Genomic DNA, 14,121 nt, shown 5'->3' with positions numbered 1-14,121 from the left:
TGGCAGCAACAACGACCTAGATATCAGCTAAAGATAATTCTTACACAGCAAGCACACTAGATAGATTAACTAGTGGCACTAATTAAGAAGATTTGTTTCAAAAGTTATTGCTATAGTGGTTTAGTGCTTGTTTTCTTTGTCCTAGCTTGGTGGGTGGTGGGGAAGGCAAAAGCATATGTGGTAGTAGATGGATTTAGACTAAGTTATAGATGAATAGTTGTAACTAATGAATTGTGGGCTAATGGAGTCACCTTATAGGAGTTGAGTAGGTGGAGGGAACTTCGGGAACTTCTTTAGAAATTAGTTGTCTCTTATGAAAGTTATATTCATGGTAGGAACTACTAGTTGTGGCTTATCTAGCTAACAAGAGAGTTTGAATTTAACAAGTTAAATTTGGAGGGCCAATGTTTTAAAGATAAGGAGGTTGTTATATATTGAGGATTAATTATGGACTACTGGCACTAATGAAGTTAATTGAGGGAAATTAGGACTATATATAGTTGAACTATTAGTATTTGGGCTGACTTAGTGGCATTTGCATCTAATTTAGGATTTATTAGAGTTAAGTTTGCCAATTGAGAGTTGTATTAGGTAAGATTTGATTTTGTTTTTCATTGGATTCAAACTAGGCTTAAATTGAATTTGATTCACAGATTTATTACTTGAAACTATGTTAAACTGGATTGATTGAGTCAATTTGATTCAGTAGATCTGGTAAGTTGATATTATTACCTTAAACTCATTGTTACATATCCTGAAAGAATGTCACCGTCCTCTTCTCACCGACAAAACCCTTATTGCAGCCCTCCTTTCCTTACTCAATGAGTCCTTTCTCACCCGTAACTTACCAATGCTCCTATAGTCCACCAACATCACCAGTCATCCACAACACTATTTCTGACAATCCCCTTCTCTTTGCACGGACAATGCCCCTCAGGTCACTGCACCACCCATAATAAAAAACAAAGGGCAGCCCGATGCACGAAGCTCCCGCTATACGGGTCCCGGGGAAAGATTCATTGTACGCGGCCTTACTCTGCTTTTTTTACAAGAGGCTATTTCCAGGATTCGAACCCGTGACCTTTTGGTCACAAAGCAACAACTTTACCGTTGCGCCAAGGCTCCCCTTCTGCACCACCCATAATACTATCTCTTATAATCTTTTCTCTTTGCATGGACAATTCCTGAGGGTTATTGTACCACCTATAAGCAACCCTGTTGAGTGTCATCATCCTGTTGTGAGTGTCGCTTGTAGCTAATCTCGCCATCAACAAAGACCCCCATCTTAGATACAAGAAGCCCTACCCTCCCCTCTTTCCCCCTCATGCATCACGTGAGCAAAAACATCTCGTTCCCCCTTCTATCACACGCCTTACAACTCAAGTTATTGTGTGATCTTTGAGTTTTTGTGTGATTTTTCATTATAAAACTGACTTTTTTTCTCTCATTATTCCTCATTTCTAGCAGTCTTAAGTGAGCAACAATTATCCATCACAGAATGTGCTATTCTTCCATTTACAGCAGATCTGGGCTTTATTGGTGAAACACAGTACATATAGATAGGTTCCTCTCCCCTTTTCTTCAAACAAGGTAAAACCATAAGAAGAGTTGATTGAAAGGATAGGGAGTGTTGGGACTGCAGGATGTACACGAAGGCGTGGTGTGAGGATTGAGCTATTGTGGTTGTGGCTATAATATTGTGAAGTTCATACAGGGTGTCCAGTTGAAGAATACACTTAGTTGAGGAATGATGGTGCATCAAGCATTAATTTTAAGAGTGCTATTTGGGCCAAAAAAAGGCGAAATTTGGGCAATGGTTGGTGTGGGAGTTATGATTTTAAGAGAATCGTGATTTAGCATTAATTGGAGACACAGATCGAATTTCATATCTATTTCATAAGGGCTTCCCTTGATTATACATCATTTTCTCTTTTATACATGCACATTACTTATGCATAACATATAGAGAATTTTATATAAAAAACATATAGTTATAATCATGGTTTAAAATTTTGAGCCTTATCGGAACGATACAATTTCGGTACAATCATACCATGCCAATATGGTTTCGGTATTTTTAAAATATAAAATATATTAACTAAAAATAAAAAATTAAACATAAATATTTAAAAAATAAAAATATATAAAAAATAATTTTAAAAAAACATAGAGAGATAAATCAATAAATAAAAAAAATTATATATTTTTAGAATTAAAATAAATAAAATATATAATTAATTAAATAATTTTATTAGGTTTTAATTAAACATCTTTAGATTATCCTTATCATAGTTAGGAGTTGATTAAGATAATCAATTTAAATTTTAATTAAAATCCCATGCAACTATGCTCATTGACGGTAGTAGTTCACAATTTGATGATAAATTATAATATAGTATTATTAACGAGGAATTGCAGTACATGTATTTGGATTATTATTTTGCAATTAACTGTAGCTTTGTTCATTTCAGTTCATGTTGCTTGCCCTTCTTAATTTTCGATACTATTTCCGCTTCTCTTGATACTCTAAGGCCACGAGAGAAATTTTTTTTAATATCTAGTATGTCAAAATCAATTTCTGCTAAGAAGAATATATACAACAATCTGCACAGTTTGGCAAAATTTTCTTTGTTATTCATGTCCCATTTAGTGTCAACCCCACCTGATGGGATAAGGCTTGGTTGTTGTTGTATTCATGTCTCATTTAGTTTATGTTGTTGAAGCTATATTTCTTTTATAGTCATGTTTCGCTTTGCATATATTTATGATTCTAAAAGAATTTGATAATTACAATTATGCAGTTTGAATTTGTACTTAAGAATCTCAGTCTAATTTAGTGAATATTGTTGTTAATATTAAAATATTTTTTATGGTTTGTATTATGGTTGGTTGGCATAGCATGTGCCAAAGGGATTGTTCAATAGTCTTCATGGATTCCATTCCATACTAATGGCATTGAAACTACTTGGGGTGTCACATATTTATATTCAAAATTTTCACCCAAGTGCTCTCAAGCAAGGTTTAAAATTTCAACCCATCCCGAAGTTTCGGTCCCGGACCGGAATGATACGGTTTCGGTACCGTATCGTGTCGTGCCGTTATAGTTTCGATAATTTTTAAATATAAAATATATTAATTAAAAAATAAAATATTTAACATAAATATTTTAAAAAATAAACAATATAAAAAATAATCTTTAAAAAAAGGAAGAAATGAAAATAGATAAATAAATAAAAATAAAATTATTATAAATTTTAAATTAAAATAAATGAAATATAAAATTAATTAGATAATTTTATTAGGGTTTAATAAAGTCTCTTCAGATTATCTTCATCATATATAGGAGTTGATTAAAATAATTAACCTAAGTTTAATTAAAAAAAACTGAAATCCGACAACACGCACGAGCTCACGTGACTTCAGCGTTGCCGCTGGTTTGCACGACCCCTCAATCATGGTCGCAGGGATCGCATGACTCCTCCGGTACGAACCCTCTGCAGCGCACGACACCTCCGCGGTGACAGCGGAAGGATTATTTAAGCGACCCCTCCGCTACGGCCACGGGGTCGCGCAACATGTCGCAACAATTGTGAGTCTGGTGCCGGTGTCGGTCGACGGACGGAACGAGATGTTTCGCCCGTTTCGATCATCTCGGCATGGCACTTTAAACCATGCTCTCAAGTAACCCTAATAACCAGCGCCATGCTGCTAAAGAACTCTTTGTTTTATGCAAAATGTATTATAGAAGCAACTTTAAAGCTTGTAACAACTTAAAGTCAGCCCTTTGTCGGATGAACCATAAGAATAGGTTTGACTCATATGGTCTCACATCATATCTCGGATGTTGAGATAATGGAGCATCCATCAAAGTACAATGAGCATGGTCTCAATTCATTAAATATTGTGTACTTTTCTCTATTTTGAAGTTTTACACAAATTCTATATATGTTTAGATGGTGTAAAAACATATTCAAGACAAATTAAACAGTGTGTTGATCAACACAAAGTGTAGGTATGATATCCACACAAGAATGAGTGTTGACACTGAACCATAGAAATCAACACTGCCCCAACCAGTTAGGTCTGGCAAATAAAAGAAATTTTAATTTTGCAAAATAAACTGGTGCCTATTCAGCTACTTATGCTCATGGCACCATTTTGAAAAAAAAAAAATTGACAGGAGATACCTGGATGATTTGATTGTATCAATTATTCCTTCTATACAAACATCACCAGGGAAGATCTGGAAACTCACAAAATGGAAGAATTACTAGCATGAAAATAATATAGATTATAATGCTATGTTCAGAGACCATTGATCTAATTCAATTCATATAGCATATGATGTGACTGTTATAAGGATAATTATTGATTATAAAATAGCTCATTGCTCCACCAAAATGTTAGTGCTGCTAATAATGGATTAGGCAAAGATCTCATATATAAAACATCAATTCCAAAACAACAATATCAATCATTATATAGATTCATATATTATAGCATAAGATTTTAATAAGCATATCTAAGTGGTAAGTGATTGCGCCACTCGATAATGCAAATGTAGTATGCGGATGCATAAGCAATCAACATTTTAAAAATCATTAATTATAGTAATAATAATGTATAAGATAATGCCAAAAAAGGTGTTTATATCTTATATTTTGTATGCAATTTATTAAAATTATTAACCTAAGCACTCAAATATAAATAAAATTTTAAAATCTTTCTTAATCATCATAATAATTCATTATCACATAAAATAGTTTCCTTATCAATATAAGTAATTCAAATAATTCAAAGTATATAACATGTAATCGCATATCAACCAATCAACACAAATTGTTCCAAAGAAAAGTTACCTATTAATGGAAGCGATACATGACTATGTTTGTTTGAACATGACTTGGATGTTTACAAGCTAGGATGGGTTTGAGCCTGCATAACTTTTGGGCAATCAAAATGGATGCAATGTGGTCCCTCATTTGATAAGCTATACAAAGGTATATCAGTGGCTATGCAGAGACTTTTAAAATAATGAGCATATAATATGAGTAGTCATTAAGAATATTTTTTGAGGAAAATTAGCTAAGTTTGATGAGCTAGTGTTTAAATTCAATTAAGGCAACCTGGTGCTCTACCAGAGATATTGATATTCAGATATTTGGCCTCTTGCCAGAGATCTAGAGCATAAAAGGATTGTCTGTTATTGGAAAATAAAAAGGAGCAATGCAGTCAGCTCAGCCTTAACAGAGTTAGAGTTTGCAATTGGATAACAACCAAGTTAAGCATAACAAAAGCATTAACAATCCTTGACAGAAAACAAATTTATCATTCCTGAAGAAAGCAATCACAATATTATTTCACATTCCATACTTGTCCAATAATTATACTTTGAATTATTAGTCCACTTGTTTTCATTATTTGTAGTAGTGCTAAGTAATTATACTTTGAATTATTAGTCTACTTGTTTTCATTATTTGTAGTAGTGCTAAGTATTGTTGTTAGGCACTCTAAGGTGCCAAGGTTCCAGTGGTCTTAACTCTTAATGCTAGGGGCTAACCTAAGTGCTTGGTCAAGCAAACCAAAGCACTTAGCATCATAAAGTACATAAACAGCTTTGTTGATCTTATAAGACAAGTTTATTATCAAAGCATATGTTTTTTATTTGACTTTTGGTGTCATTGCATCAAAACATCACTTCTTAGTGAAAATGTAATCACATAATTTCTTTAAAATAGAATGAGGAAACATATTGGTTGCTTTGGCTACATTGAAGTAGCTACTTAGTAATCAAAAGGGTATGACACCAAATTAGTCAAATAAGTCAAACTAAACCGATAAATTGGTTTTGCGCATCAAGTTGAAGTTGGGTTGGATTCAGAAAGAATCCATCAAGTAGACATGGCAACTAAACAAGTTATCCCCATTTAGAAATTTAGTTCGCTCCTAAATCAATCAAAAAAAATCCACACATCTCTCATCCTCACTTGACATTCACCTTCTCTCGCTCTCTTTGCAAGACACACAACTCTGTCATTGCAATTGACCCCATATAGAAATAGGTTCAAATTTGGTTTCATTTTGCTTTTATTGCATTTACTGCATTTTTAGCATTATATTTACACATGTTGTGTTTTTTTTAACTTAAATGATTTGCCAAAGATGAAAATTTTAGCCCTCAAGTGATCTGATGCGATCACAGATTTTGATGGTTGAGCAAAGAGTTTACAAGTTAGACTCTTGTTGTGTGTTTGATTTGTGTCTAAGTGTGCACACATGGAATACCCGATAATTCAAAGTTCGGGAAAGATAAGAGAAGGGTGATATGGGACACCTAAGGGATCACATGATGAGGAGGATCAAAGGTAGTTGTGTTAAGGAAGTATAGTACCCAAGCGGAGCAAGAACAATGGCATGGAAAGGGAGCCAGAGGCTCAATGCATCTGAAAGGATGAGAAGAGAAGAATGTTGGAGATGCACTACATAAGCGAAGCGAAAAGGATGGTACAAGAAGGGCGTTAGAGGGTTCAGCACATCCGAGGGACGAGAAACTTGAGGAGAGGTCTCATGGAGGAAGGTTGTTGGTGAGCTAAGAATTGGGTGAAAATATACTCAAATATGGGTAGAACTCAACTTAGGGAGATTCGGCCATTAAATGGATCAAACTCAAATTATGAGTTGACCGGAACAATCAACCATGAAACTTTTGATATGTTTGTTTCTTATTGTGCAAACGACTGTATGCCTATATGTAGTCAATTAATAGCTCAATTGATTAGTGTAGTTGACTAAGAAATATTCTACTATCATGTTTTCGTTGGGCTAGTCGACTATTATTTGTGATCAGTCGACTATTATTTGTGATCAATCGACTGATACAAGTGTTATATGAGAAATCGAAGGAGTTGATCACTAGTCACAAGATTAGATCAAGGCTTGTCAACTAATAGGCGATTTCTAGTTTACTAATGAACCTAGATTAAGCAGCCATCATAGGAATCGATTGCAAGCCATAAGAATCGGTCGCAAGCCACAAGAATTGATCGTATCAATCAACTAATGGTGATGTATCAATCAATTGATGTGTGTCATGTCTACAAGATCGTGCCAACAAAGCAATTCGTGAAAGAAGCTTTAAAAGGGGGTCCAAAGGCCACAAATAGCAACAACAATAGATCTTATTCTTTATATTATTGTCATATTTTGTTGTTTGTTTTCTTATTGTGTGCTTTCTTGTTCTCTGTTGAATGCCTCTTCTACTTCCATTAACAATCTTATAAAAAGGCTTCTCCACTTCAACGCCTTACCAAAGAGGAGAAAGATAAAAGATCCTAGGAGTGATATATCAAAAGATAATAGGTAGTGTACTAAGAGCCTGAGAGCTTCCGAACTACGTTAAATTACTTATGTCGCTATGTGTGGTTTGTGTGTTCTTTCTTGTGCTTAGTCTGTAACTTTGTTAGGATTACAGCAAGAGAAGATTATCAATTTTATTTACAAACATGTTATTCACCCCCTCCCCCTCTAGGACTCACGTTCACCTCACTATCATCAAAATCTAACATATATATGTGCATGTGTTATAGAAAACTTGTTTATTTTGAATTAGTGATTACTTGAAATTCTTGGTTTCCTATTATTGTAGTGTCACTAAGTGAACTCGTTAAGTGAAGGTACCTCTTAGTAAGTGGATACTAGACTCCGGGGCACGACAAATGTAAGTCCATGACAAACGGAAGTCCGGTTTATTAGTATATATAGTGCAATTGTAGTGACAAGCAATGGCTTTAAATGTTAAAGACTTTCTAAATGACTAAAACTCCAAAGTGCAATCAAGAAATTTTTTGCAATTGTCTTAAAGTAGTGTTCTAGTTATACTAATGACTAATTTACAAAGGGATTAAATAAAGATATTTATTTGCTACAGGATTCAAAATGGCATAGCAAATAGGATTAGTTATAAAAGTAAATTCACTTGTAATAACAAATCTACCTCAATGCTCTTTATATCCATATTCCTCTCAGAAAATTCTACTAGCATCTCGTGTTCAGACATAGGTGGCTCCACAAAATCCACTTTATGCCTAAGAAGAATGGTGTCTATGTTCGGAATATATGTCTTTAGTGACAACCTAACATAACATCCTTGTATATCAATAACTCTTAATCCAGAAAACATAGCTTCAAGTTGTCCATCTGCTTCAAACCTTGAAAATAGAGGGAAAATGGTTAAGAAAACACAGAAAATTATATTTACATGCACATAGAATGCAAGATAGTTCACAGCTGTAAGCATTCAGGAGCAAGTTTAAAAAGTTGTCCTTAGTTGAGGCTTCAGGTATTTATATAATTACTAATAGAAATCAAACACTTTCTTAAGTAAAGTTTCTGTTGAAAACAAGCATTGTAGCAACACTGTTAATTTCTGTAAATAAACATTCCAACAAAATTTGTAAAGAGAACACACATGGAAATCTAACAGGAATCGTTAGAAACATACTAGCATTAAATTAATGTTCAGTGTTAGATTTTTTTCCCCACCTAATATTGGATGAATAAACATGAAAAGAGAATTATTTGATCCCAGTGTTATAAATAGCGGTAGGCAATGGTGGGGGGTGAGTGACCGCCTCTACAGCCTAGGCACACCGGTTGATTTTTTTTTACTATTTTTTATGCATAATATTATAAATAATCATTATTCTTTATAATATTACTTTTAATAAAATATATTAATTAAAATTTATATATATATATATATATATATATATATATATATATATATATATATATATATATATATATATATATATATTAAATTAATGGGATAATTTTATTAGGTTTTAATTAAGCATATTTAAATTATCTCAATCATAGCTAAGAGTTGATTAAAATTATTAACCTAAAGTTTTTTTAATTAAACCCTAACTTACAAGTTACCTGCATACCTTGTTTTGGCCGAGCGACGAATCGACGCATCATCGAGACCGCGCGACGAGTTAGGCTGCATCGTCATGACAGTGCGAAGCGTTCGAAGGTATCACTAGGCCTAGGCGAAGCATCCGAGCCCACTGCCGAGCCGGGCAACGCATCCTGGCTCATTGTCGGACTCTTACAGGCTCACGTCCGGTGGTGAAACGACGGCAGTGGTTCCCAACATGGCGGTTCCAGGCACGGCGATGACAGAAGGAGATGAGTTACCACCTAAAGCACTACATCGGGCAAAAACAGTACGGTTGATGTCAGCCTCTCGCCTAGGCAACTGCCTCTGCCGCCATTTAGAACGCTGTTTGATCCATATGATAGATAATATGTTAACTTAAAATAAATTTCATGTAAGACCTAAGCCTAAGGAACAAGTGAGATAACCACATTATTTCAAATCAAGATGCATATAGGGATGTAAATGAACCAAACGGTTCGCGAGTTATTCGGAGCTCGGTTCGATAAAAAGCTCGTTCGAGTTCGTTCGTTTATCTTATCGAGCCGAGCTCGAGCTTAAGGATATTTGGCACGTGAGCTCGCGAACATGTTCGTTTGTAGGCTCACGAGCCAAAAAAAATGAGCCTTAAATCGAGCCAAAAAACGAGCTCTAAAACGAGCCAAAAAACTAGTTCTAAAACGAACCTTAAAACGAGCTTTAAAACAAGCCAAAAAAATGAGCTCTAAAACGAGCCCGAAAACGAGCCCGAGCTCGTTTAACGAATTAGGCTCGTTAACTATGATAATCGAGCTAATAACGAGCCGAGCTCGAGCCCAAATATAACTTAAACGAGTCGAGCTCGAGCCTAATACTGTTTGGCTCGGTTCGGCTCGTTTACATCCCTAGATGCATATAAAGTGTGTGCCTACTTAATCTAGCATTTGCAATTAACCTCTTGTTTGTTTAGTCAATATAGACAAGTGTTGCATGCCAAGATATCATGCCTGTATTCATTTGAGCTAAAGAATACATATAAGTAATTTTGGTTCAGAATTACTAGGCTTTATATCATACATGTTCTAGATTAGCCTTGTGGTTATTCTAAAATATCATAGCAAAACAAAAACTTCACTCATGGCCGCTTTAAGAAAAAGTGAACTTCAATGTATATAACTCTAAGATATAGTTGATAATGGTGCATCTAGAAGAAAAACACGAGTTTAGCTATGATTCACAAAAACTGACATAAAATGGTTATCACTAGCAACCGTTAAATGATTATACCAAAATCCCAAGTAAAACAAGCAAAAGGCCTAATGGAGGAGGTACTTATAGAATCAAAGTTTTAAAATACTATTGTGAGCCAAGGTTTTAGTCTCTTACCAAAAGGATAGTGTCAGTCTTAGCATGCCAACATGCCTTACAAGGGGTCATAAAGGAGGGAGGAAAAGAGCTGGTGACAAAGGAGAAGAGAAAGAAGGGAAATGGGAGAAGAGTAAGGAGTCGCATTTGCAGAAAAAGATCCCTCGTTGCAAAGTCCCCTCCCAGAAGCCTCATTACAACACAGTGGAACCCTAACTCTTGCAGTAGTCTAGCCCTCATGGTTGCTTTGTGGAAGCATAGCCCTCACAAGAACTCCCGGAAACTCAACGGTCACTTGCAGAATCATGGCCCTTGCAACCACTCATGGAAAGCTCCATCCCAATTGCTTACTAAAGGTCTATCATGGAAATCTAGCTCTCTTTTCACATCAAGGGTCTTGAACTTGTTTTACATGTCAATAGAAAAATGGAACGATAAAGTTTCACTCATGTTAACTGACACAAATGATTTATAAAAACCTACATAGAATAAAAGAGACACAAACTTTAACTTACAAGTAGTCAATATTAAGTCACCAATAAAAGAAAACATAAGGGGATTAATCAAGAGGTTAACTTAAACCCAAGTTTTCTTCAAAGCCTAGACTCACACGTGAAACCGTACTCTCTCTTGTTGCCCCATTCGTGGTCGCCCACCTCTTTGTATAGATCCGCATAACCTTAGCAACCCATATGCAACGCTCTACCCTTTGCATAACCACTAATGAAAGTCTTGATGCCTCCCTCACGATCCTATCTTCTCATAATCCACATTGAAATTTCCTCTCACCCTAGACACAGTGTTGTCAACCTATTTAGGGCTCAAGTTTTCCCTCTGAACCATAACTCACCCACACTCCATTGCAGCTCCTAGCATCAAAACCTCCATTGTGTTTCTTTCCTTTGCAAGCATCATAACCCCCATTGTGTTTCTTTCCTTTGCTTGTTCCCCCCTCTTTCTATGATAATTTGGCTATAATAGAGCCAAGTTGAGCATTACCTATTGTTTCTACTTTCACATCCCTCTGAAGCAAATGTCACCAAGAGAACCAATTAGGTATTGACTAGGAGTCATCAGTTGGTAATTCCTTGCCTTAAACTTTGTGAGGTTTAATTTAAAGTGTTGTGTGATTTATTTTAAGGTGTAAGGATCATGTCATCGAGAATTGTTGTTAACTACTCTTTTTTGAGATCGCGTTATAATTGCTATGGCCAATTTGTGTCGGCGCCCATGATTTATGGCCAGAGTTGTATATTCACTATCAAAATCTAATGTCCCTTGACAATAAGACTTTCATGCTCCCCCATTCTCTATTTGATGTTAGCCATGATGAGATGCCTATTAGTTAATGAGTATCAAGACCTTGTTTCTATTGAGGACACTTGAGTATTTGTGAACAGATTGGAACAATTATGGAGGTAAAGATTGACTTTATGCTTGAAAGATTGACTTTATGCTTGAATGTTGATTACACCACTAGTCCATATGAAATTTTGGTTGTTATAATTGTGTCTTATTGCTCTTTTACCAAGAATGTAGGGCCTTTACTGAAAGGAGCTTGTTCTTGTTTAAGAGCAAACATAGGATAGTTTTCTTATATGATATTGTTTGCAGGAGGGTACATGAAGACCCTTATAATAAGTTTCATGAGCATGCTTCTATCATGTTGGCATGGTTCAAATCCCTAGTGCTTGATACATGAATTTATTAAATCTTGTTTAAGACTTTTTAGCAAGACAGCAAACAATCTTTTGTGTAGAAGGGTCAAACCCCGATGGTATGCCTGAGCGATATATTATAGGGATAGAGTTACTATAATAGTACATTCTTCTCTTAATTATCAATTTTTATTTTCGAGTGTGATGTGGTGTATCCATGTAGATCTACCAACTAGAGGAGTTTAGAGACCCTTAGGGCAAGCCAATGCAAATATGGGGCCTTGTCCATGTGGGTGTTTGGCTTGTTTTGATATACTTACCTTGTGAATGATTAAAATATAGTGAAATTAATAAGATAACACAAATGGGGTAAAAGAAAAGATAAATTTATGGTGAATTAAATAATGAGGATAGCAATGAATTTTTTTCTTTCCTACTTCATACGATCTTAGCATTCTTTTTTTCTTTTGATGAAAGTTAAATATGAATATCATCAAAATGCACAAGAACATAAAAATGGCCAAAGATTCCTGCTCATATCTTGTCCAATGAAGTATGAGAACAGGCATCTATAGTATAGTGTACTGTGCTATCATAAGTACCAACTCTACATCAAGGTGATCCCTATCAAACATACCGCAGTTCCTTGCCAGTTATACATGGGTGGCATGGCAAGTTACTGGGTCTGTATCTGTCTATGCTGGACGCCTCCATCTTGTATCACCATCATAGCATTCTTGAGAATATATGTATGCAAGTGGAAATATAAGTCAAATTTACTCTTATTGCTTATCTTTCATTTTCATTGCTTTCTATAATTGCACTTGATTACCTATTTATGTTTACAATATCCTGTGAATTTCTAGTTAATAATAATCCTTGTATCCAATGTAACTCAAAAAATATCAGAATTGTCCCTCTAATAGAGAACTTGCATTAAAAGCTTCAACCCCGCGCTCCAATGGGACTTTAGTTCATTAGTACTTCACAAGGAAACTATCTCTAATATATATCAAGACAGTGTCCTCACACAACTAAATGCACACAGTTTCATCCTCATGCATTATGCAGGCTTGGTGTAGGTGGTTACAGGGTATTTGCCCTTCTATATGAAACATTCATTTCAAATAAAATAAAGATAAATGCATACACCATTAAAGATCAATCATGGAATAAAAGTGTGCACACCCAAGAGAAGTTAAAGAGTAATTTTCGAGTAATAATTGGTGAAAACCTACGCAAGAGAACAATGATTGTAATTGGTTAGCTAAATGCTTTCTTTGCCTCTATGAGATTATATCGTGCATCTCCATTCTTGCTCCATTTTGTACTTTTATGCTCATGCCCCATTTTCCTTGATCTCTAAGTTCACAGAGTCAAGACAATCACTCGAGGTTGGACTTATTTACAATTTGGCCATGCTCAGAGATACCTAACAAATACATGGAAAAATTCTAGTATCATATTTACATTATGTAAGCATGTGTCCAGACTATTTAAAAAAATTTCAGCACTTATTACTTATTCAATTGGTCTGTATATTTCAGTAATGATGGTGATATTGTGATTGATACTGTTACGAGCAAGGAGCTCATCCCTTGTATAGGAACAAAGCTCTCAAGGTTAAGACAGTCCAGATATCCTACTACTTCAATACATCAGCATCCTGAAATTTCAAGAACAAGCTTCAAGATAAGATACTTAAAGATCTAGATATTACTAATGAGATACGGTCTTCATAGAATTCAATGGCTGAACAAGAACCATGTAACTAATCCCAAATAGTTGGGATTTGGAATTGAGATTTGTTGCTGCTATTGTTATTATGTATATTTGAACTGAATAAAAACTTCAGATAAAGAATGATCAATAAAAGATCAAACAAAAATCATGGCCCACCTAGATAACCTAAAATAGTTAGAATTAGGAAATCATGGCTTCTTGCTGCTACTCTTGTTGTATATTTACACTGAATAAAGACTCTAGAAAAAGAGTGAACCATAAAAATCAAATAAAAAACATGACCACTCAAATAAATGAAATATTATGCTTTCATGAAACACAAGACCATGTCATCCACATTTCAGTTTGAGCGATGGTTTAAAGCTAAACAAAACATTGCAGTGTGTAGCAATTATATCCAAACCAACTACACCTAGATCATTAAATAAAATTACT

The 14,121-nt window shown here is 34.9% G+C and overlaps 1 protein-coding gene across 2 annotated transcripts in view; it reads right to left on the bottom strand.

The window, feature by feature from the left end:
• LOC122046867 overlaps nt 1-14,121 on the bottom strand; it is a 58,601-nt gene that overhangs the window by 30,972 nt on the left and 13,508 nt on the right. For both annotated transcript variants that reach the window (XR_006130409.1, XM_042607778.1), the window contains exons 8-9: nt 7,994-8,207; nt 4,188-4,243 (exon numbers count right to left, since the gene is read on the bottom strand). Coding sequence is in view for 1 of the 2 variants with exons in the window: in XM_042607778.1 (XP_042463712.1) it covers nt 4,188-4,243; nt 7,994-8,207 (270 nt within the window). In the remaining variant the exon portion in view is untranslated. The remainder of the gene's footprint in view (nt 1-4,187; nt 4,244-7,993; nt 8,208-14,121) is intronic.

This window comes from Zingiber officinale, chromosome 2B, assembly GCF_018446385.1.
Source record: "Zingiber officinale cultivar Zhangliang chromosome 2B, Zo_v1.1, whole genome shotgun sequence".
Classification (NCBI taxonomy): Eukaryota; Viridiplantae; Streptophyta; class Magnoliopsida; order Zingiberales; family Zingiberaceae; genus Zingiber; species Zingiber officinale.
Note: the sequence above shows the minus strand (reverse complement) of the source record. Positions and strands in the feature narration are given on the sequence as shown.